A 20,477-nucleotide genomic window follows, 5' to 3' on the forward strand; every position below is an offset into this window, starting at 1 on the left:
GCAGAGACCGCAGAGTGTGACAGAAGACACACGCGCCATCTCCTTTGCGACCAGAGAGCAAGACTTTGTAGCCAAGATGAATCAATGAAATGGTGTGGTTTGGAGAATTCCGATGGTTTAGGGTGTAAGTTAAAGAAGCGAGCCTGGAGGGTCAAGCCCAAAGTTCTAAGCAAATGTTAAGCGGGAGTCCTTCTTAGGCCTGGGTGAGGGCTACGGTGCAAGAGGCCAAGTTCTTAGTAGTGAAAATAAGACTAGGAATATGGCCCATAGGGAAGCAAAGGGCTGTGAAATCAGAGCGGAGAATCATGGTGGTGTGCGAGACTCTTTGGTCCAGAAGGGACTGGAAGCCCTTCCAAAGCCAAATGATGAAGTTTTGTTAAAGAAAACTCTTAAGTCGAGGCAGAGCTGTGGGGAAGGAGAGAAGGTATGTGCAGAGGGACCACTGTGTCCAGTTTGACATCTTCCACCGGCCTCTGCGGAGCCTGCCTCTAGCATGAGGCTCTGGGTGTTGTTGTTCTGTGCTGAAGGGAGCAGCCTGTGGAGCTGAGGCTGCTCTGGCCAGGTTGAGGCAGGATTGGAGCAGTGCTAAGACCTCTGCTTGCTCTGTACTTTCTGGCAGTCTGGTTACTCCCCAAACCCCACCATTGCCATTAGCTCCTCTTTGTTCGGTCTTAGCATATAGTACATACTAACCAAGAACCCGACGTTACACAAAGGCGTACGGCATTTTCTGTGCTTATTGTGCTGAATCAGGCTTTTATGGGCATGCGCTCTTTTTAATATGTGATTTAAAGTTCTGTTTCTTTCATTACAGGCTTCGTTCTTGTCATCGATTGGAGACAACAAACATCAAAATTGCAGCCCTTTCACCTGGTGATCATGAAGTAACAGTAAATTACCTGAATGGCTTCCAAAGTAATTTCACCCTGAATGAAAAAGATGTTTGTAAGTATTTAAAAGAAATTTTTGCTTTATTCATTGTTAACCTTGGCAGTTGCTTTTTGTTTTCGAGATAAGAACTTGCCATGTAGCTCAGGCTGGCCTTGAGCTTGTGATTTCCAGCCTTAGGTTCAGAGGCTTCAGATTAGAGGTGTGCATCTCCAAGGCGCTTGGAAGCTAATTGTGAATGGAGCGAAATCACCGTTAGAACCGTGGTGCTGGGGAACTGGCACGAACCTATGATTATTTGAATTTCATTTATGTTGCCGCTTTCATTCACTTAGCGTCCTTGCTGAGGAAGGAGGCAAATGTGTCCTCCAGTCAAAGTAGATGAAGCTGAGGTTCCTCCCGTCACGTGGTTACTAGCCTAGTGCCCTTCGCCTCCATTCCTGCCTGTGTCCCGGCATTTCTCAGGTGTGCTTTGTTCTCGGACTGTAGCCTGACTGCCCCAGAGGTGACCCCTTCCCACTGTTCACTCACACTTGGGCATGCCGCGGTTCCTTGTGGCAATTTCCCTCAATTGAATTCACGGTCCAGTGTGTAGTTAGATGTTTACCTTGTGTCTTCTCCACAGGAAGTGTGTTCTTTGAAGGCAGGGACTTTGTGTTCTGCCCTGTGCACAGGCATTTGGCCAGAGTCTCCTAAGTGAACATCTAGGACCTTGGCCACCAGTCTACAGGAAGGACAGAGGCAATCCAGGGAGACAGAGATGGAACTTGACGTTCATGGGTGTCTCACATGGTGGCTAAGAGGTTTGTTAGTGTGTGACCCGTGATAGAGTGGCGTCATAATAACGTGATGAACCTTATAAGGTTACTGACTTAGAGGCAAGGGAAAGAAAAGGAAGTTAACTTTGATTTGTCCAGTTCCATGGAGTGGTTTTGTCTTGGGGAAGATCTATGTCAGCCTAGGTGTTTGAAAGAATAATAACGAAGAGACTGTCCAGACACAGTCTTTCCTGATGGCTGGATGAAGGAGGTAAAGCACTGGCCATGCAGACCTGACAATTTGAGCTCAGTCTCCTGAGCCCATCATGGTGGGAGGAGGGATTAGATTCCACAAGCTGTCTCCTGACCTGCACACGCGTGCTGATCTCTGTGTGTGTGTGTGTGTGTGTGTGTGTGTGTGTGTGTGTGTGTGTGGAGGGGGGGCGTGGTTGGGTGGGTGTGGTCTCTAGCTGGGTCATTTTGTCAATTTAAATTCCTTTCTGTATGGATCTTTCTGAGTTTTTGAGCACAAGTTAAAATTGCCCTCAGATGTCTGTTTTAGTTCAAAAGACAGGCAGATTGCAGCCCATGGGGCCCCTGGGCAGCTCGCTCTGCTATTATGCAGAGAAGGGAAGTTACAGTGGGTTTTTGTCTCTTAAATCCTTTCATTTGTAATCACGGCCTTCACCATCTCTCAGTGGAAACAGGGATGGTGACCTGTGTTTTGCAGTCACCCAACTGCTAAAGAGTAAATTACATGGGTTTCTGAAGAAAGGAAGGATCCTTTCTTTCTTTCTTTCTTCTTTCTTTTTTTCTTTCTCTCTTTCTTTTTTCCTCCTTTCTTTTTGCTATATATATTTTAATGTTTTATTTAAAAATACTTTTTTATACAATGTATTTTGGTCATCTTTCCTCTTCCCCAAGTTCTTCCAGATTCCTACCTCCCTACTCATCCTAATTCATGCTTCTTTGTTCTCTGTCTGTCTGTCTGCATGTCTGTCTCAAGCAAAAATCAAACAAATAGAAGAAAAAAGAAATCAAGACAAAAAACCCTAAAGACACAGAGGCCACTCTATTTCAGACAACCATTCCTGGACCTGGAGCCTACTCTGGGATGTGGTTGATGTACCCAGGGCCACCTCCTTCCCATTCAGTATCAATTGCAAATAGCTTCTGGATTAGGAGTGGGGCTTGGTGTTCTCTTCCCCTGCCACCTGGGCTTCTGTCTGGTTTGAACCTGGGCAGATCTCTTGCGTGCTGTTCACAGTGTCTTTGCGTTCATACATGCTGCAATTCGGTCGTGTCTGGAAGATGGTGTTTTCCTCAAGTCAGCCCGCCACCTCTTCTTACAGTCTTTCTCCCTCTTCTTTTGCATAGATCCCTGATCCTTGTGGGGAGGGCTTTGATAAAGACATCCCATTTAGAATTGAGTGCTCCAAAGTCTCTCACTCTCTGAACGTTGTCCAATTGTGCGTTTCTATGTTAATTACTGTCATGGCAAGAAGAAGCTTTTCTGATGAATATCAAGCAATGCGCTGATCTATGGGTATAGCATTGACATTGTATTGCTGTGATCCTTAGTAGAACAATAGTAGTAGGTTTTGCCCTAGGGCCTATGACCTGGCTAGTCTCAGGTTCTTTGCCTGCCAGTTTAGAGTGCCCTGTATGGGCTCCATCTCATGGAATAGGCCTTAAAATTCCAATCAAAATGTGCTTGGTTATTCCAATAACATTTGTGCCACTGTTGTGCCAGCATGTCTTGCAGGTAGCTTGCTGTTATAGGTCACAGGCCTTGTATTTGGAAATTTATGGTTACTTTTCTCCTCCAGTAGTATGCAAAACTATCTTCTGGTACCATAAATACTTCAGTGGTGGTGATGCTTCTAGCTGGGTACAGCTCAGTTTCCCCATGCTCAATGACCTAAAGAGGTTGTGTCTTCAGTGATAGGGCCTTACCGTCTGGTTATGGAGAGTAGCCAGTAGTGTTGACAATAGTCTGTGATGTTTGGGGTGGTGGTGTGGGATTTCTTTGACCAATGACTCAATAAGATATAACCCATTTCTGGCATCGGAGGTTTTACTTGTTGACCCAATGTGTCTAGTTAGGACATTCTCTCTCTCCCACTAAATAGTGACTCCATTTAAATTCTGTTCATATATGTATATATTTTAGGAAGCGTCTACAGGAGTAGGTTTCAAAAGGCTCTTAGTGTTAGTTGTAGGAAAGAAACATCTTTCATGGGTTAGCATGGCTACATTTCAGGGTGCCCATTTCATCGTGTTTAAGTTACTACACTATGGTGTTTTCAGTCACCCTCGGTTGCTGCTAGCTCAGTCCTGGTATTGCTGGCACCTGGATCAGCCCTCTCTTGGCACCAGATCCACTTCGTGCTTCTCATTACCCAAGTGCTTGCTTTCTCATGCAGCTTCCACTTCCAGGCTCTCCGTGGAGCGTGCTCCGTGCCCCTGTATAGCTGACATGCAGCTGACTTTGTTATATAGCGCAGACTTTAAATCCACGCTTTCCAGATCACTTGCAGCTCCAAATATTAAGTCTGGTGTAAAACACAGTGTTCAGCAAATTTTAGTAAAATCAAAGTTTCTAAACTTAACTTTAGGTTCCAAGACTGACATTGAATAATGGTTTATTCTGCCATTTTCCTGTATTTGACAGCCAGCCAGCTTACCCTGAACATTTATTTACTCCTGTGGTTTCTCACTTACCATAACTTCTTTTAGGGGCCCTTGAGTTTCACCGGAAATGACTAGAAGTGAGAAAAGAAAGGTCTCGTCCTGGACTTTCTCTAACTTATCCTCGCGTGCCTAACATTTGAGGAAGAAGCTTGCAAGAACATCTGTAGCTCCGCTTCTGCCACTGGCGAGCCTATGCTTCACAGATAAAGCCACACATGTCTCTCATTTCTCACTGATCTGAGGCTTTTGGTCATGCCCCTTGGGTAGGGAGTTTTGGAGACATACACGTTACTCTTCCTGCTACCTCCTTCCAGTACACAGCTTCCCTCCACAAGTGCCCGAGTTCTTGAGCAGCCTTTATCGCTGACTTTCCATAGTTCAGTTTCAGAGGCCCAGCCTTCCCAAGCTTCCTGCAGAAAGCCCCACAAACCCTTCCTTCTCTGGGTTGCCTTGGCCGTGGTGCTTTAACACAGCAATCGAAAGCAACTGATACAAAAGAACCATCCCCTGGCCCCTGACATCCTTTGTCCCTAAGCTCTGTCTTATGTGGACTATTTGACACCTGCCCCTTCTCAGCCCAGTGGTCCTGCATTTTGTCTCTTTTCCTTCGACTTTGAGCTCTGTCCTATGGATGCTTGCTGTTGTGACCAGCCCCTTGAAGGTGTGTTTGTGTGTCGCACGCAGCCATTATAGCTGTGTCCACAATCCTTTTTCAGCCCCATGGCACAAGCTCCTCTGGGCTCCACACGTTGATTCAGCTGGCTGTTCTCACAGGGCAGGCTGCAGAGTACTCTCCCCATCTCTCTCTTCCTAGCGCTGGTATTCGGAGCCAGCAGCTGGCGTCTTCCCATGGCTTCTCGTGCCGTTTCCTCTCTGCTGCTTCCTGGGAGCTTGTGGGGGCCCTTGGGAGAAATCTTGATTATTTCTTTCTCCTCCTGGTGAATCCTTCATTCCTCTGATCCAATCATTTCTTCAGAGCAGAGTGTCTTTTTCCCCTGTTTGACCTCTTAACCCTTTTAGCCTCTTGCGCTAGCCAAGATTTCTCCAGCCCTGCCCCAGCTGACTGGCTTGTGTCTGTCTCAGGCCCCCCGGACTCCGTGCTGGACGCGGACTCCGCGCTCTGTGCTGGACGCTGCCCCATCTCTACCATCCTCCTTCACAGTCAGCCTTTGGCTTCTGCACTCAGTGCCCAAATCACCTGAATAGTCTCTGTCGTTTGATGACACTCACAGCTTGGAGCAGCTCTTAGTTCTTTAAATGGGTAGTGGCCCCGAGTGAGGGGCTTGGCTGCTGGGGGACAAGTGAGAAGCTGCAGGAGCACAGAGGCCTTTTCCCAGCTGGCCTTTGTTTGCTTGCCTGTTTTTAAAGGTTCAGCCTGCTGACTCCCCAAGCAGCCCTTTCACCGCTTCCTCGCAGGTCCCCGACCAGGTGATGCTAGAGCATTGTGGGAACCCTGCAGCTCTCTGTAGTAGGAAATGTGTCCTATGTTGTGACATATGTCTTTGAAGCAAGCAGCTGACGGTTTTCTCGAGTTTGTCCCTTTAATCACTGGGAGCTGGCTGTACAAATAAAAACCTGCCCCCCCCCCCTCCGGTTTAGCAGTTAGTGAGAAATTGAAGTACAGTGTGAAAAATATAGTGCTTATTTGACTAAAAGTTGTCGCTTTTCTTTCCTATTTTAAGCTTTCATTCCAGATGCTCCCGAGGTTTTGAGTTTGTCTGCTGACTTCGCGACCTCCACGTTACACCTGAAGTGGACCGACAAAGGCTCTGCCTTTCCGTACCCCTTGAAGGCCACCTGGGAAATTAAGGTTCTACAGCATCCGCGTATGGAACCCATAAAATTAGTAAGTTGGGGCAAAAATCCATTTCCCTATGATGCTCAAGAAACCACACAGCCTTTAAAGGTTTCAAAGTGGCATCCACATTAACGGGATGGCGGGATGGTTTGGGGGTAAAAGTGTGAGCCGCACAAATCCAACTGCCTGAATCTGGTCCCAGAACCTATGGTGGAAGGAGAGAACCGAGCTCTGGAAGTTGTCCTTTGACCTCCACATGTACACCATGTACACCGTGGCAAGTGCATGGCCACGCTTACATGTACACACAGATCACAACAACGGCAACAAAAACCATAAAAATAATGTTTTAAAAAAATCACTTCTGTAATAGAAAGTTGAGAAATTAAGGGAGAACTATTTCCCAATTCTACCTCTTGGATCCAGTAAATGCCCAGCCTTTTAAATGCACATGTCCTTGCATAAATGAAATAAAAGCTTTTTTCAGTTTATTTTACTCAATCTGTTATTTTATCTTTGTCTATTATTATGCACAAAATAAATATTTAAAACATTTAACCGTAATAAGAATAAAATGATAATTGAGAAATTAGTAAGCTTCAGGTTACCAGCCTGAAATACCATTATATACACTACTTTTTCTTTCTCCCCCGACTCAATATTTCAGTGGTTTTGTATGACTTACACTTACTTTATTCTTATTCTAAGACAGAGGAACAGGTGTGATAAGTCGGCCAGGTGTCACGCGGATGCTAGGGCAGGAGGAATGCTAGGCAGTAGTGTTTCAGTTAAGGCGCATGCTGTGCGCAGCCCCAGAAGATGTCCCACACGCCTGAGGATGGGTAGAAGAAGGCCCCAGCTGTCCATACAGCCTACCCTCCCATTTCCCACTTGTCTCTCCTAGGGAACAGGCCTGCCTGTATTTGTGTATTGAGACAGGGCTTTGCTGTAGCTTGCAGTACGCTTTCCTCTGTCTTCCTAGTTCTAGGATTACATCTGCGTTGTTTCACTCTGTTAGCCGATTCTTTCCATTAATTAGCTCCATCTTTGCAAATAACGTGCGTACACAGCTATTTCTTTATGGTTTCCAGCAGTGGTTTTCGACTGCCCCAGTGGAGGATGAGAGCCCTTTCTGCTTTGTCTTTCTGCTCCCCTCCTTTCTCGTGCGTTTATAGCTTTGTCTGCATTGCTGAGCACTGAGGGGCTCACTACAGTCTCGGTCTTGTCTGTTTCCCTAGGAACTTGTTTTATTTCTTTGGTTTCCCATTCTAGTTTTTTCCTTTTTTCTTGGAATCTTTCTTCTTGAGAAAATGGATCTTCAGAGTAGTCTTCTGGTTGCCTTATTTTTCCTATTTCTCACCTGCCTTTTGGTCTCGTGTGTGTGTGTGTGTTTGTGTGTGTGTGTGTGCATGTATGTGTGTGGTCCCTCTCTTTGGCTTTGCTTCTTCAAGATACAGGTTCTCCTCTATGAAAATATGGAAATCATTTCTATAGCAACATATTTCCTAAGTTGCTTTATTGAAGGCCTTGATGAGTCTCAACACCTGTATGGTAATTCAGTAGGACCTAATGTCGATAAGGGAACATAATTGAGTAATGTTTGTGTTGGCCTAACTTTCTTGTTAATACTTTATAATAGTGGTTCTCAACCCGTGGGTCGTGACCCCTTTGCTATCACGGGGATCACACACCAGATATCCTGCTTATCATATATTTACATTGCAATTCACTGCAGTTGCCAATTTTAATTATAAAGTAGCCATAAGAATAATTTTATGGCGAGGGTTACCACAACATGAGGAACTGTATTAAAGGGTCACAGCATTAGGAAGGTTGAGAACCCACTGTTCTATAGAAAACAAGCCACTTTACAAAAGTGCAGCCCCTTTGCCTTGATAAGATGGCTCTGTGGCAGACTGCGCATATTCTGTGGGGTTCTTCCTGGCTGTTTATCCTGGAGACACGCAGACCGGACCGCTATTTGGAAGCATAACTTTGTGTTTATTTTTAGGCGTCCTTCAACACGACACTGAACGGTAGAGACACAGTTCACCAGTGGAACTGGACCTCTGATCTGCCCCTGGAATGCGCTCCTCACTCTGTGGGGATCAGACGGTACATCAACCATCACCGTTTCTCCGGCTCTAAAAAGTGGAGTGCCTGGAGCCTCCTGAAGAACATTTCTTGTAAGCTTACTATTACAGACCCTTGTTCCTCGTGAGGTAGATTACTTAAGAGTAAGTGTTAGCGTTTGTTCTTGGTTTTCCGAATCCCAGCAGCTGTCTTCTTAAAGCTGCCACCCCAGACTGGGGATTAAACTCTGAAGCGGGCTGCAGAAAAGCCGCGCTGAAAACCCTTTGTCAGTTAGACAGACCCCTTCCAACAGGTGGACGAACAGAGCTGGCAGGGCGAGTCGGGGCCGGGGCCGTCAGTGACCATAAATGAGGTCTAGAAAATGTTTGGTGTTCGCTGCTGCAGGTGGACACTCCATGGAGCAACATCAGATAAGGAAGGAGCGGAAGCAGCTGGGTAAATAAGGAGACTCTGTGGCAGTTGAGCAAGAGACTGTAAATATAACTCAGGACAGTTAAGTTCAGAAGTAAGGGAGACGGGATGCGAGAAGCAGAATCTGATTTGGGGAGTGGGTGCCAACAGCGTCTGTTACCTTGGATACCTGGAGGGACTGTTGGCACAGAAGCAAACCCTCAGGACCAGTTGGCTGGGAAAGTGCAGTCTCACCGAGTGGTGAGGTGGGAATGCCGGTCTGGCACCCAGAGACACGGGTGGCGCTGTAGACGCCCCTTCGGGGATCGCAGATGTGTATATGATCTGAAGTGCTTACGTGCTGAAGGCCAAGATTACACTTAGGAGCTCTCCTGTCTGCAGCAATACTGAAGGAAGACCTGTGGCCTAAGGGCTGCGAGTGGCCCAGAAAGTTCAGTGTGGTGGAACCCAAGAGACGAGGGAGTTTGGATGATAAATGAGGAGTGGTTCCTGGATCAAACACGGAGCCAGTGATCCACTTCCATAGATCAGTAGAGGTAGAAGCCAGGTGGCAGAGAAGAGTGGGGGGTAGAAAGGTGACCAGAGGCCATTGTATAAACATCAGCTGTTAGGTGTAGAGCTGGGGTCCCTAACCTTAACCTGCAGAGCTGTGATTAAAGAACCAGCTGCTAGTTAGGCTGTGGGGTGCTTCCCACCTGTTGGCGCATGAGATGCAAATCCGCTCCAAAAACACAGATTAGTTTCCAAGAAATAAACTTGCTAGGTGTTTTCTTTGTGCATATAACATTAACCTATGACCACTGACATTGACCTGTGACCTGTTTCTGTCCCTGGATAAGTAAATAAGGCCACGGTTTCAATTCTTGCCTGTGTCTTACTTCTTTGAAACCCGAGAGACCTGCATTATCTCAGATCTTCATGTATTTCACAGTATGTGTTGTGGATACTGAACTAGTTTAAGCTCATCTTTTTTTTTTTATTTATTATGTATACAACATTCTGCCTCCATGTATGCCCGCACGCCAGAGGAGGGCGCCAGATCTCATTACAGATGGCTGTGAGCCATCATGTGATTGCTGGGAATTGAACTCAGGACCTCTGGAAGAGCAGCCAGTGCTCTTAACCTCTGAGCCATCTCTCCAGCCCAGTTTAAGCTCATTTTAAGAGTCAAGTGTGGTGGCATTCAGCAGAGACAGGAGGATTGCTGCAATCTTTGGGTCAGCCTTGGCTTCCTGGTGAATTCCAAGCCAATGTGGGCTACAGAATAATACCTTGTTTCAAAATAATAAAAAATAAGGGGCTCTGTTGGTAAAGTGCCTGCCACTCAAGCGGTTCTGTGACCCCAAGCCCCCGTACCTACCTTAAAGCTGGGCATGGTGACATTTGCAGCCCTGGCTCTCCAAGGGTGGGTGTTGGCAGATCGCTGGAGCTTTTTCTTCTGTCTAGCGTAGCTGGTCAGTAAGGTCCAGGTTCAGTGAGAGCCCCATCTCAGAAACTAAAGTGGAGAAACATTGAGAAAGATGCCCTATGTCAGCTCATAGTCTCCATGTATGCAAACTCCTGCATACCATGTGTTTGTCTGCATACATAGACAGATCACATTCATATAAAAATAAATAGAGACAAAAATAAGTAAGTAAATAAGTAAATGAAAATAAAAATAATCTTAGGAGGTGATGTCCTAAGGAGATGGTTTTGTTTAAAAGACGTCTGACATGTTTGCGATTCCTCTTGTTTCTTTCTAGGGACTCCTGATTCCGAGACCAATGTTTTTCCTCAAGACAAAGTGATTCTTGCAGGCTCAGACATAACATTTTGTTGTGTCAGTCCAACAAAAGTGCTGTCAGGACAGATTGGCAAGACATTCTGTCCCCTTATCCATCTTTATGGGGAAAACGTTGCGATCCGTATCCAGAACATTTCCGTTTCTGAAAACAGTGGAACAAATGTGGTTTTCACAACAGAAGATAATGTGTATGGGACGGTTGTCTTTGCAGGCTGTAAGTATATCGTGCTACCTCGCTCCTCTTAGCCTGTGTTGCTCCCTTTCCAGCCTTGATTTCTTTTCTGCTGGCTGGTTCTGTTTCTTCCTTATTTCCTTGTCATTATCGCAGATACTGTACAGAGGCTCTAGAACGCTTGGATGGGAGCCTGGAACTCATTCCCTGCATTACCTATTCCGCTGTCAGTTCTGAGTCTCACAGTAAGGTTAAGACATCTAGCAGCTAAAGTTTAGTTTAAATTCCTAAACGTCATAGTTGATTCAAAGTCCTTAGTATATGTAGTATTTCTTTTTTTTTTTTAAACAGGAATGTGTTCCTTAGAGAACCACTCTTCTATCTATTTATTTATTTCTTTATTTCTTATGTATACAATATTGTGTCTGCATGTATGCCGGCAGGCCAGAAGAGGGCACCAGACCTAATTACAGATGATTGTGAGCCACCATGTGGTTGCTGGGTATTGAACTCAGGACCTTTGGAAGAGCAGGCAATGCCCTTAACTGCTGAGCCATCTCTCCAGCTCCCTATGTAGTATTTCTTAATTGCACCTAATAATTTCATACATATTAATTTCCCACATAACTAATGTAAAGTACCCATGTTTAAATGTTATGGTGATTTTAATAGCACACTGTATCTTTCCCAGCATTTAAAGTAGCATAGTTGCCTGGCAGCAGTGGCTCATGTCTTTAATCCCAGCACTCGGGAGGCAGGCGGATCTTTGTGAGTTCGAGGCCAGCCTGGACAATAGTTCCAAGACAGGCTCCAAAGCTACAGAGAAACCTTGCCTTGAGAAAATAAATAAATAAATAAATTAGTGTATTGAGGGCAGCAATACGATAAAGGCTGAGAAGTCTTATTCTTCATGTAGTCTGCCTATAGCATGGGTGTTCTTGCTCGGGGAGACCTCTGTTATAGCGTGGGTGCCCTTGCTCGGGGAGACCTCTGTTAAGGCGATTGACGGCTCCCGCAGCCTAAAATGTGCCTCCATGTTGCGGTGGCCGGCAGCCCTGCCATGCAGCTTCTGTGGCATGACCTCAGATAATTATGTGCTTGGGACTTTTAGTTTTGATGTTGAACTTTCTATTTCCTCCAACATGGTGGGCACCGCCTGTGGCCACGATGCCCTTGTTTTCGCTACTGTGAGTTTGTAAGTTCTGAGTTTTGTCTCTGGGTCTCATGATTAAAGGTGTGTTGAGACAGTTTGAGTGGATTTTGTGTTTCTTTAGTCTGTTCTAGGGATTTCTCTGTCAGTGAACTATTCTAGCAATACAGGCTCTCGGATATCTTGCATTTATTCCTTGCTACTTGGTGTTTTCTTATGTTAATTTGTTTTTTAGAGAATTGTCTCATTCTGTATCCCTAGTTGGCTTGGAATTCCTAGGTAGTCCAGGCTGGCCTCAAACTCACAGAGATCCACTAGAGGGTAGGATTAAAGGTGTGTCCCACCGTGGCCCCACTTAATAATATTTTCAAAATTGTATTTTATATTTGATGGTGTATTAAAAACAGGGGATTTGTATTTAGATTTACCTAACTTCAATGTAATTCTTTTAAAAGTTAATTTGTTTGATAAGAAAATCAGTACATTTCAAAGATTGTCTTATTTTTCCCCTCCTGTCATACTCCTGTTTCTTTTTTATTTATTTTTATTATTTGGACTTTAAGTAGATTAATAAGCATACTTCACATCCTAAAATAATCATCACTATAAGTGTAGTCCAGATTTTCAGCATGTAATTTTAATAAAATGGTGGGTTAATTTAGGTTTAAAACAGTTTTCAAAATAAGCACACCATTGTTTATCTAATTGTCTAGTTCACTACTCAGCCTCAGTATTAGCTAAAATGTCATGGGAGGGAGCCTCTGAAATCTCAGCAAGCAAGGACACTCGTCTCACAGTCCTGGGACTTGACTGGGATCCCTGGTACCGTATAAAGATGGAAGGAGAGAGGCAGTTCCAGCCAGCTGTCCTCTGACTTCTATACATGCTCCATGGCACACATGCAATATTAATAAATAAAAATTGAAGCATTACTGGGATCTCTAGGAGGAGTATAGAAAAACCTGTATTTTGGTTGACAACTGGGTACCATTTGAAAAATTCACTTCCTTCAAAAACAAAATTACTTTTGCAGAGTATTTCAACAGGCAGATTAATGGTTTTTAACTTTCACAGAAAGTGAAAGTATTTATATAAATACAGCATTAGGATAGGCCAGTGTCTCTTTGAGTTTGGTTACCCATGATTATAGCGATCTGTTTCTATAATAAGGTGCCGGACCATGGCGATTTTAGATATTACTCTACGGCTTTTGCATCTTCCTCCAGACCTGACCTTTTTCTTTTTCCTCGGCCCCAAAGTAAAGGCAGAGCAGATAGTTTCTGTGAGCATCTGCCACGAATCTTACACATGTACAGAATTTTCTCAATCCCAGGTGATAGTGGTTCCAGACTGTAGGTTCTGGTGACTTAGCTGGGAAGACTTTGAGGTAGAGTCTAAGGAAAAAGAAATTTAGTTCATTTCTCACGTGGCTGCTGGGAATTTGCTGAGTTGCAAGTCACTCTCTAGAGTGTTTTAATCCCGTTTCTGATGCAGTGTAAGCTGTAACAACACATCTCGCAGAAGCACTGATAAGAAAATTGCAGCACCATCCAAGGAGGAAATGGATAAACAGCAAATGATTTGAAGAGAGTTATGCAAAATCTCACTTAACGGCCTATAAAACTGCGGTTTGGGGGAGAAGATACGGAGCTACTTTGTTCTCCTTTTCCTTCCAGATCCACCCGACGTTCCTCAGAAACTGAATTGTGAGACGCACGATTTCAAAGAGATTATCTGCAGCTGGAATCCGGGGAGGCCGACAGGGCTAGTGGGCCCACGAAATACAGACTACATTTTATCTGAAAGGTAATGGTCCCCGGGGAAGAGTGCTGGTGGCAGGAACCTCGCAAGAACCCGTTGAGTGACACGGGAGTCTGGCACATTGTCGCCATGCAAGCGAGCATGCTGCGTTGGGGTCATGTGACTGGACCGACTACAGCTGGCTCCTGTGTGGTTGCAGTACCGTGCCTCTTCTGTCTGAAGGCGAACAGAAGGGCCCCAGATAGTCTAGGCCGTGGCTTATCCCTGGTTATTTTCTGTATCACACACCGTTTTCTTGAGTTTGTGATTAGTCTAGAAATGAACATTTTATAAAAATTAGTCAAAATCTGCCCATGTTTTTCCCTCCACCATATTTACATCTTACTATCCTGAAATTATTTTTCTTCGTGACTGACAGCATTTCGGGAAAATCCGTCATACTGAAAAGATTTGAAACACTTACAAATGAAAGCTGTCGTTTAACCTTCCAAATGCTTCCCGACCAAGAAATCTATAACTTCACCCTGACCGGTCACAACCCACTGGGACGAGCAGAATCAGTAATATTTATCAACGTAACTGAAAGAGGTGAGCCGCTATTGCCAGCCAGGGTCTAAAATAACTACAATAAAAATAACACATGACAAGCCTTGGGACTCATGAAAGGTGACTATAGGGATGAGTGTTTATTGGTTATTTTCTTTAGCATTTTTTCAATTTTATAATTATTTATTTAATAATCTTAATTTAAAGCATTTAAATGAATAACTTTAAATTTGCTGATTATTTTGAATTGAAACAAAAATTTGAGTCATTTAGAGGGAAATTATACATAGCTTTGTCTACTCATTCTTGATTTCTGAACATTTTCTTGGACAGTTCTTAAGAACATTTACTTTAAAATATTTTTTTGATGCAGAAAGTTATTGTAAAAATAATGAATTACAACTCTGTGAACCCTCCTGTCTTTCCCCAGAGGTGACAACAAGAACAGGAAGGTGACCAGTGCATACCGTTCTCTAGGCCGCTAACCTAGATGATTCTTTTTGCTCAGTTTTGTGTGCGTTCACTAGAGAGTGTTCAGACATGCTGAAGTACTTCCATGAGGAGTTCCTTTGCATTGTGTGGGCAGTGTGGATCTCAGTGTGATGGTGGTTACCGGTGTCTTTACACAGACACACCCTCTCGCTCTGTCTCTCTTTTTGTCTCTCTGTCAGATTGCACCAGCTGTCTGTCCTTTATCCCCCATTTTGTCATTGTGAGTGTATTTTAAATAAAAACGCACCATGTATAACCATTTGATGCTGGCATTTCTTAGCATAATATCCCCAAGAGACATCCAAATTGTTTTTTAGTTACTAATTTCTTCCTATATCAATGATTTTTTTTTTTATTTTGGGGGACAATAATGATACACAGCTCAGAACAGAAATAAGATGTGTGTAGTCTTTTTGTGTTTGTCCCATTGTCAGCCCAAATGAACTATCCCCATGCCAGGCTCGTCTACATCCTGAGAGCTCATAGAGACTAGCAGAAGAAAGGGCTATGAACAAGAGCTGCATCGTTCTGAAGAGTGGATGGTAGAGGTCCCAGCGCCTCATTGCTACTTTTGTAGCATTTTCCCAAATGCCTGTTTATTTTGTATTGTTTATGGGGGAAGGTATATGCTGTGTGTGCCGCTTATGTGCAGGCACCTGCAGAGGCCAGAAGAGGGACTCAGATCCCCTGTAGCTGGAGTTATAGGCAGTTGTGAGCTGCCCATTGTGGGCAGCGATGTGGTGCTGGAAACAGAAATCAGGGCCTTGGGAAGAGTGTGAAGTGCTCTTAACCACAGAGCCATCTCCAGTCCCTGCTTTTTTTTTTTTAAATATTTATTTATTATGTATGCAATATTCTGTCTGTGTCTATGCCTGCAGGCCAGAAGAGGGCACCAGACCCCATTACAGATGGTTGTGAGCTGCCATGTGGTTGCTGAGAATTGAACTCAGGACCTTTGGTAGATCAGGCAATGCTTTTAACCTCTGAGCCATCTCTCCAGTCCCAAGTCCCTGCTTTTTTTTTTAATCTAGTGTTCCATCCTGTCATCATTATTTTCTGTTTCATCCTAGAGTTAAAAGGCTACATTTTGTAGCTGAAGGTATTACTTGCATTGGTCCGCCTTCGTTTTGTTGTTGGTGGTGGTGGTTTTGTTTGGTTTGGTTTTCCAGTTTCCCCTGTGTATGGTTCTTCCTTTGACCTCAGCGTTCACAGCCATTGTAAGACTCCCCCCCCATCCTGAACCACACTGAATTTCTGTGTCAGTTGCACCATCACCGCACACATACCTCGGACAGACGGCTGTCAGTACCTCTTGGTATTTGTCACCCTCTGTGGACACTACGAGCCTCTTAAACTTGGCTCTTCTACTGCCGAACGTTCCCAGCACCGGATGAACAACCTTGAGCGCAGTTGGTTCTCTGAGAGCACTGGTTGCATAGCAACAGTAAACATAAGGTCCCTGGGTCCCACAGACTGTGTTGGTTTTAGGCATTAATAGTACCCTTTCTGCTCTTCTTTCCCTACCACACACACTCACCCTTCGGTTCTAGTTTGTCTGACTATGGCAGACCTTTTCACCCTGAACGTTTACAGGTATTAATCTTTATAATCCTGTTTCCAGTTGCTCCTCATGTGCCTGTTTCGTTGAAAGTGAAGGACATCAATTCAACAGTTGTTACACTTTCCTGGCATTTGCCAGGAAATTTTGCGACGATTAATCTCTTGTGTCAAGTTGAAATTTGCAAAGCTAATTCAGAACAAGAAGTGGTAAGTAAGATTCACCTATAAACTTTTTCTTTTGGTTATTATGAATAAAATTATTCAAAAACAGCTAAGCAAACTGTATTGCAGGGAATCATAAACCAAGAAAGACTTTATATACAAATGTAATGGCAACATTGTAATTTGCACTTGAAACGATTATAAAACTGGACAGTAAAGAATAGAACTTCAACTTTAGCTGTTCAGAATTCCCTCAGGCTTAGTCTGTAATACTCGCGTGTAACTGGGTGATTAAGAATTAGCTTTGACTGTATGTAGCCTTTGACTGAGTGGCACAGGAGAGTAGAAGAGAATTTTAAATTATTAAGTGTATCAGTGGAAGCAAGTTTTAATTGGTAATTATAAGTCAGAAGAGGACTTTTTAATACATTGAAATAATTAGATTGACTTACACTGTACCCTTTTGTAATTTGTGGTAACTGTGAAATAAATGGTACAGTCGTTGAACATTACTTTGGAAATTCACTGGTTTCAATAAAAGCACTCAGAAGTACACAGCATGACCTGCAAAGCCACTTTGTAAAAGGCAGCTGAGAATTCAGGTATTTTCCTGGCACATTCATCCTCAAATTTGTGTAAAATTGCTTCACTTTAATGTTATTTTTTTTTTCATTTTTTGTCTTTTTCTAAATATTCAGGCCCTAGGTGACATAGACTCACGCATAAACTGTACCATTTGCTGCCAGGGTGATTTCCAGTATCCATGGAATAATGCCTTCATCCCCAAGCTCGTCTCTTATTGCCAAATTGTGTTGAAGTTAATGGTCACTAGCTATTAACTGTAACTCATTATCACAATAATAACTGTATAATTTAACTGACAATTATTATTTAGATTCAATAATTAAATTAAAAATGCATCCCCATTTTTTATTGGCTGCTGTGTGTTGGTTAGGTCCCAAGAAATTCCTTTCTGCAAAGACTGGCATTTAAGAAGATAGTTTCTGCTTGCTAAAAGAGAATCATTCTCTTTGTCTCTGGAGAAACGGACATATGGCTCCCCCATTAGCCTATGTCTGTGAAGCCTATTAGCATATCCAGGTCTATACTAGCCTCTGGGCTCACTCAGGCCTCACTCACAAGTGTCTGTTATTGAGTCACTCTGGTGGGCATACCCCACCCGCTACCCTAAGCTTCTCCAGGCCCTGAGCTTCCCCACCTTCTCTTACTCCTTATGACCCAGCCATAAGCTTCTCTTGTTCCTATGCAACCCAGCTGCTTTGGCTCCATGCTCTCAGAGCTCCTGTGTGATTTGTTTCCTCTCTTCTCTCTTTCTCTCTCATCTCCCAACCCCACGACTGGTCTATTCAGTCTGGCTGTGCTCCCCTCATATCTCCAACATAAAAACCTTCTCTTCAACCATACATAGGTCATGGCCTCATTTTCATTCACTATGGAACATAATTCTATTCATGTAGTAGTTCGTGAGAATTAAAACACTCTGAACTCTGTTCTAACTGCAAGCTGGTGTGACGTTCAGTTGGTTTATATCACAAGTGTAGACTGATTGCATAGCAAAAGTATAATGCATATGGACATATTATATATCCACACACGCATGGTATATACATATTAGCACCCAAATATATTTACTTCTTTTCAAATAGCGGAGTGCCACAATCAAAGGAGCCGAGGATTCAAGTTACCTTTTGGCTGTGGACAGATTAAATCCATACACTGTGTACACTTTTCGGGTTCGTTGTTCTACTGAGACCTTCTGGAAGTGGAGCAAGTGGAGCAATGGAAAGAGACATTTGACCTCAGAAGCCAGTAAGTTACGCGATGGTGCGGCTGATCACTAACGGGGAGCAGGGAGGATACAAGATGAGAGACAGCCGGCGGCAGTCACGTGACTATGAGGATGCTTTCATCCCATTCTCTGAGCCCTTGTGTTCTGTAGAAGTTGAGAGCTTAGCTTCATCTAGTGCTTCTCGGTTGCTTTGCTCTAGAAACGGAAGCCATGTTTTATGGATAATTCTAGATACCCTAGAGTGAAGTCCAAGCACCCCGTTTTAGTCGCTGATACTGTCCACTGCCTTGCAGTCTGTGTCCTCAAATTCTGATGCGAAAATCTCTTTCTTAGCTCCTTTAAGGGGACCAGATACTTGGAGAGAGTGGAGCTCCGACGGAAAAAACTTAATTATTTATTGGAAGGTAAATATTTATGGTTTCCTTGGATGCTTAATTTTTTTTATTTAAATGCTTAATGTACAAATGGTAACTCGGTTTTTGTGCATACTTTCAATTGTACTTGCTTACGTCGTATTCAGCTGTACTGGTAAATGGTCCATGAAATACAAAGTCACGGGAATCTATACAAGGAGCCCAGGCTTCCCAGACTAGTTAAGTTTGCCGTCTTCCAAGCCTGTGTTTCCCATCTCTCCTGATTCCCCAGGCGTTGAGAGGGTCTCTTGCCTCAGTCTCGAGCCCATAGTTGTGAGGCCCATAACACCACACATGTGGAGAGCTCATAGGAAAACTTGTGGGGGATTCTTTCTCCTACTGTGTGGGTCCTAGGGATTAAGCTTAGATCTTCAGGCAGGGCGGCAGTCACCCTTAGCTGCTAAGCCTTTCCTTCGATTTTTGTATTTTTTCTAGTGATTTTGTAGCGGTCATGTAGTGTATAAAAGGAGGAAAGAATACATGTGCTAGAACACCATGCCAGGCTGCTGTGTTTCCATCAGTGCCTCAGTCCTTCGGGCCACGTCTTACATTTTTGCTTCTGGAAATTATAAAAATGGAACAGTTTTATATTAATGTTTACATTTCTGTGGATTTTTGGTACTTAAGAAGTGTGGTTCTTTTTTACCTTTTCATGCCTTAAAAAAAAAAAAAAAACAACAACATGGCCTCAGTGGATTTTAAAATTTGAGTTTCGCACTCCTAATAGCTTCATAGTCTATTTTCACTTTTTATTGGGAACTTAGCCCAGTTTAGGCCTGATGACCTTGCCCAAGCCTTGTACCCTTTTGCAAGCTCTAATGAGAGAATTTGTCCTTCCGTTTGTTGTAGCCCTTGCCCATTAGTGAAGCTAATGGAAAGATTCTTTCCTATAATGTATCGTGCTCATCAAATGAGGAGACCCAGTCCCTTTCTGAGATCCTCGATCCTCAACACAGAGCAGAGATGCAGCTGGATAAAAACAACTACATCATCAGTGTGGTGGCAAAGAATTCTGCTGGCCCATCGCCACCTTCTAAAATAGCCAGTATGGAAATCCCGAACGGTGAGTGCTCGGGAGAACGTACAGGAGCGGATGGAAGTAGAAGCCGTGGGTGCTGCCAGCTCCCCTCATGAGCCTGCTCCTCCCATACGACTGCATGTCTATGCACACGGAGGACCAAGTACAGGAATGTCCGCTGCTGCTCACTGAGGGATGCCGTTGGTAGTATTTTCTTGTTTTGTTTTGAGACAAGATTTTGCTATGTGGTTCAGGCTAGCTTCGAACACACTAGGTAACCAGGCCAGACTTGAGTCTCCTGCCTCAGCCTCCTGGGTATGCTCAGTATTGACTGGAAGCCTGTAAACGTGTGAAAGATAATAATTACTGTATCTAGTTAACTTGTCACAGAGTATGAAGAGTTCTGGTCATGGGCAGCAATCTTGGGAGGAAATTTGACTGTTTGGTCAAAGACCTTTTAAAAAAATCTCTTTCCCAGTCTAAGGGTTTCTGTTATCCGTCTGTTTTTGCAGCCCATTGTGCAGAAAAAGACACTTGTTTTAATTGGCAGCTTTGTGGCCATTGATAATTTTTTTTCCCCTTGAGTGTGTTTTTTTGTGGTCATTGTTTATAATTTTCTTTATAGCTAAGGGAACTTGCTTTGAAGCAAAAGGTGACCTTGAACTCCTGATTGTCCAGCTCCAGACCCAACATAGAAATTCTACATATTGATAAGAAAGCTTCATTAATAAGGGTTTTGAAAACCAAAAAATCCACCTGATGTAATTTTAAAATGTCAGTGTTTGCCTCTAAATTGCCACAGATTGCCAGCGACTCGCCACGATCCCTCTCGGTTTTCACATGCCCTTTTTATATATACTAAGAGCACAAAGCAGTGTGCTCGAACTTGCTATTTCCACACATCCATACATAATTTACTTGAACCATCTTTACCTCTGGTGCCCTTCACTAATTCCCCACCCCC

At 43.8% G+C, this 20,477-nt stretch overlaps 1 protein-coding gene across 6 annotated transcripts in view; it reads left to right on the plus strand.

Moving 5' to 3' along the window:
* Lifr (LIF receptor subunit alpha) overlaps positions 1-20,477 on the plus strand; it is a 115,162-nt gene that overhangs the window by 77,998 nt on the left and 16,687 nt on the right. For all 6 annotated transcript variants that reach the window (XM_050138933.1, XM_050138936.1, XM_050138931.1 and 3 more), the window contains exons 4-13: positions 815-945; positions 6,023-6,186; positions 8,150-8,324; positions 10,389-10,643; positions 13,428-13,557; positions 13,931-14,100; positions 16,172-16,317; positions 17,940-18,102; positions 18,416-18,486; positions 19,345-19,558. In XM_050138933.1, coding sequence (XP_049994890.1) covers positions 815-945; positions 6,023-6,186; positions 8,150-8,324; positions 10,389-10,643; positions 13,428-13,557; positions 13,931-14,100; positions 16,172-16,317; positions 17,940-18,102; positions 18,416-18,486; positions 19,345-19,558 — 1,619 coding nt within the window. The remainder of the gene's footprint in view (positions 1-814; positions 946-6,022; positions 6,187-8,149; positions 8,325-10,388; positions 10,644-13,427; positions 13,558-13,930; positions 14,101-16,171; positions 16,318-17,939; positions 18,103-18,415; positions 18,487-19,344; positions 19,559-20,477) is intronic.

Source organism: Alexandromys fortis, unplaced genomic scaffold (assembly GCF_014885135.2).
Source record: "Alexandromys fortis isolate MF-2015 unplaced genomic scaffold, M_Fortis_MF-2015_v1.1 scaffold_37, whole genome shotgun sequence".
In the NCBI taxonomy this organism is placed as follows: Eukaryota; Metazoa; Chordata; class Mammalia; order Rodentia; family Cricetidae; genus Alexandromys; species Alexandromys fortis.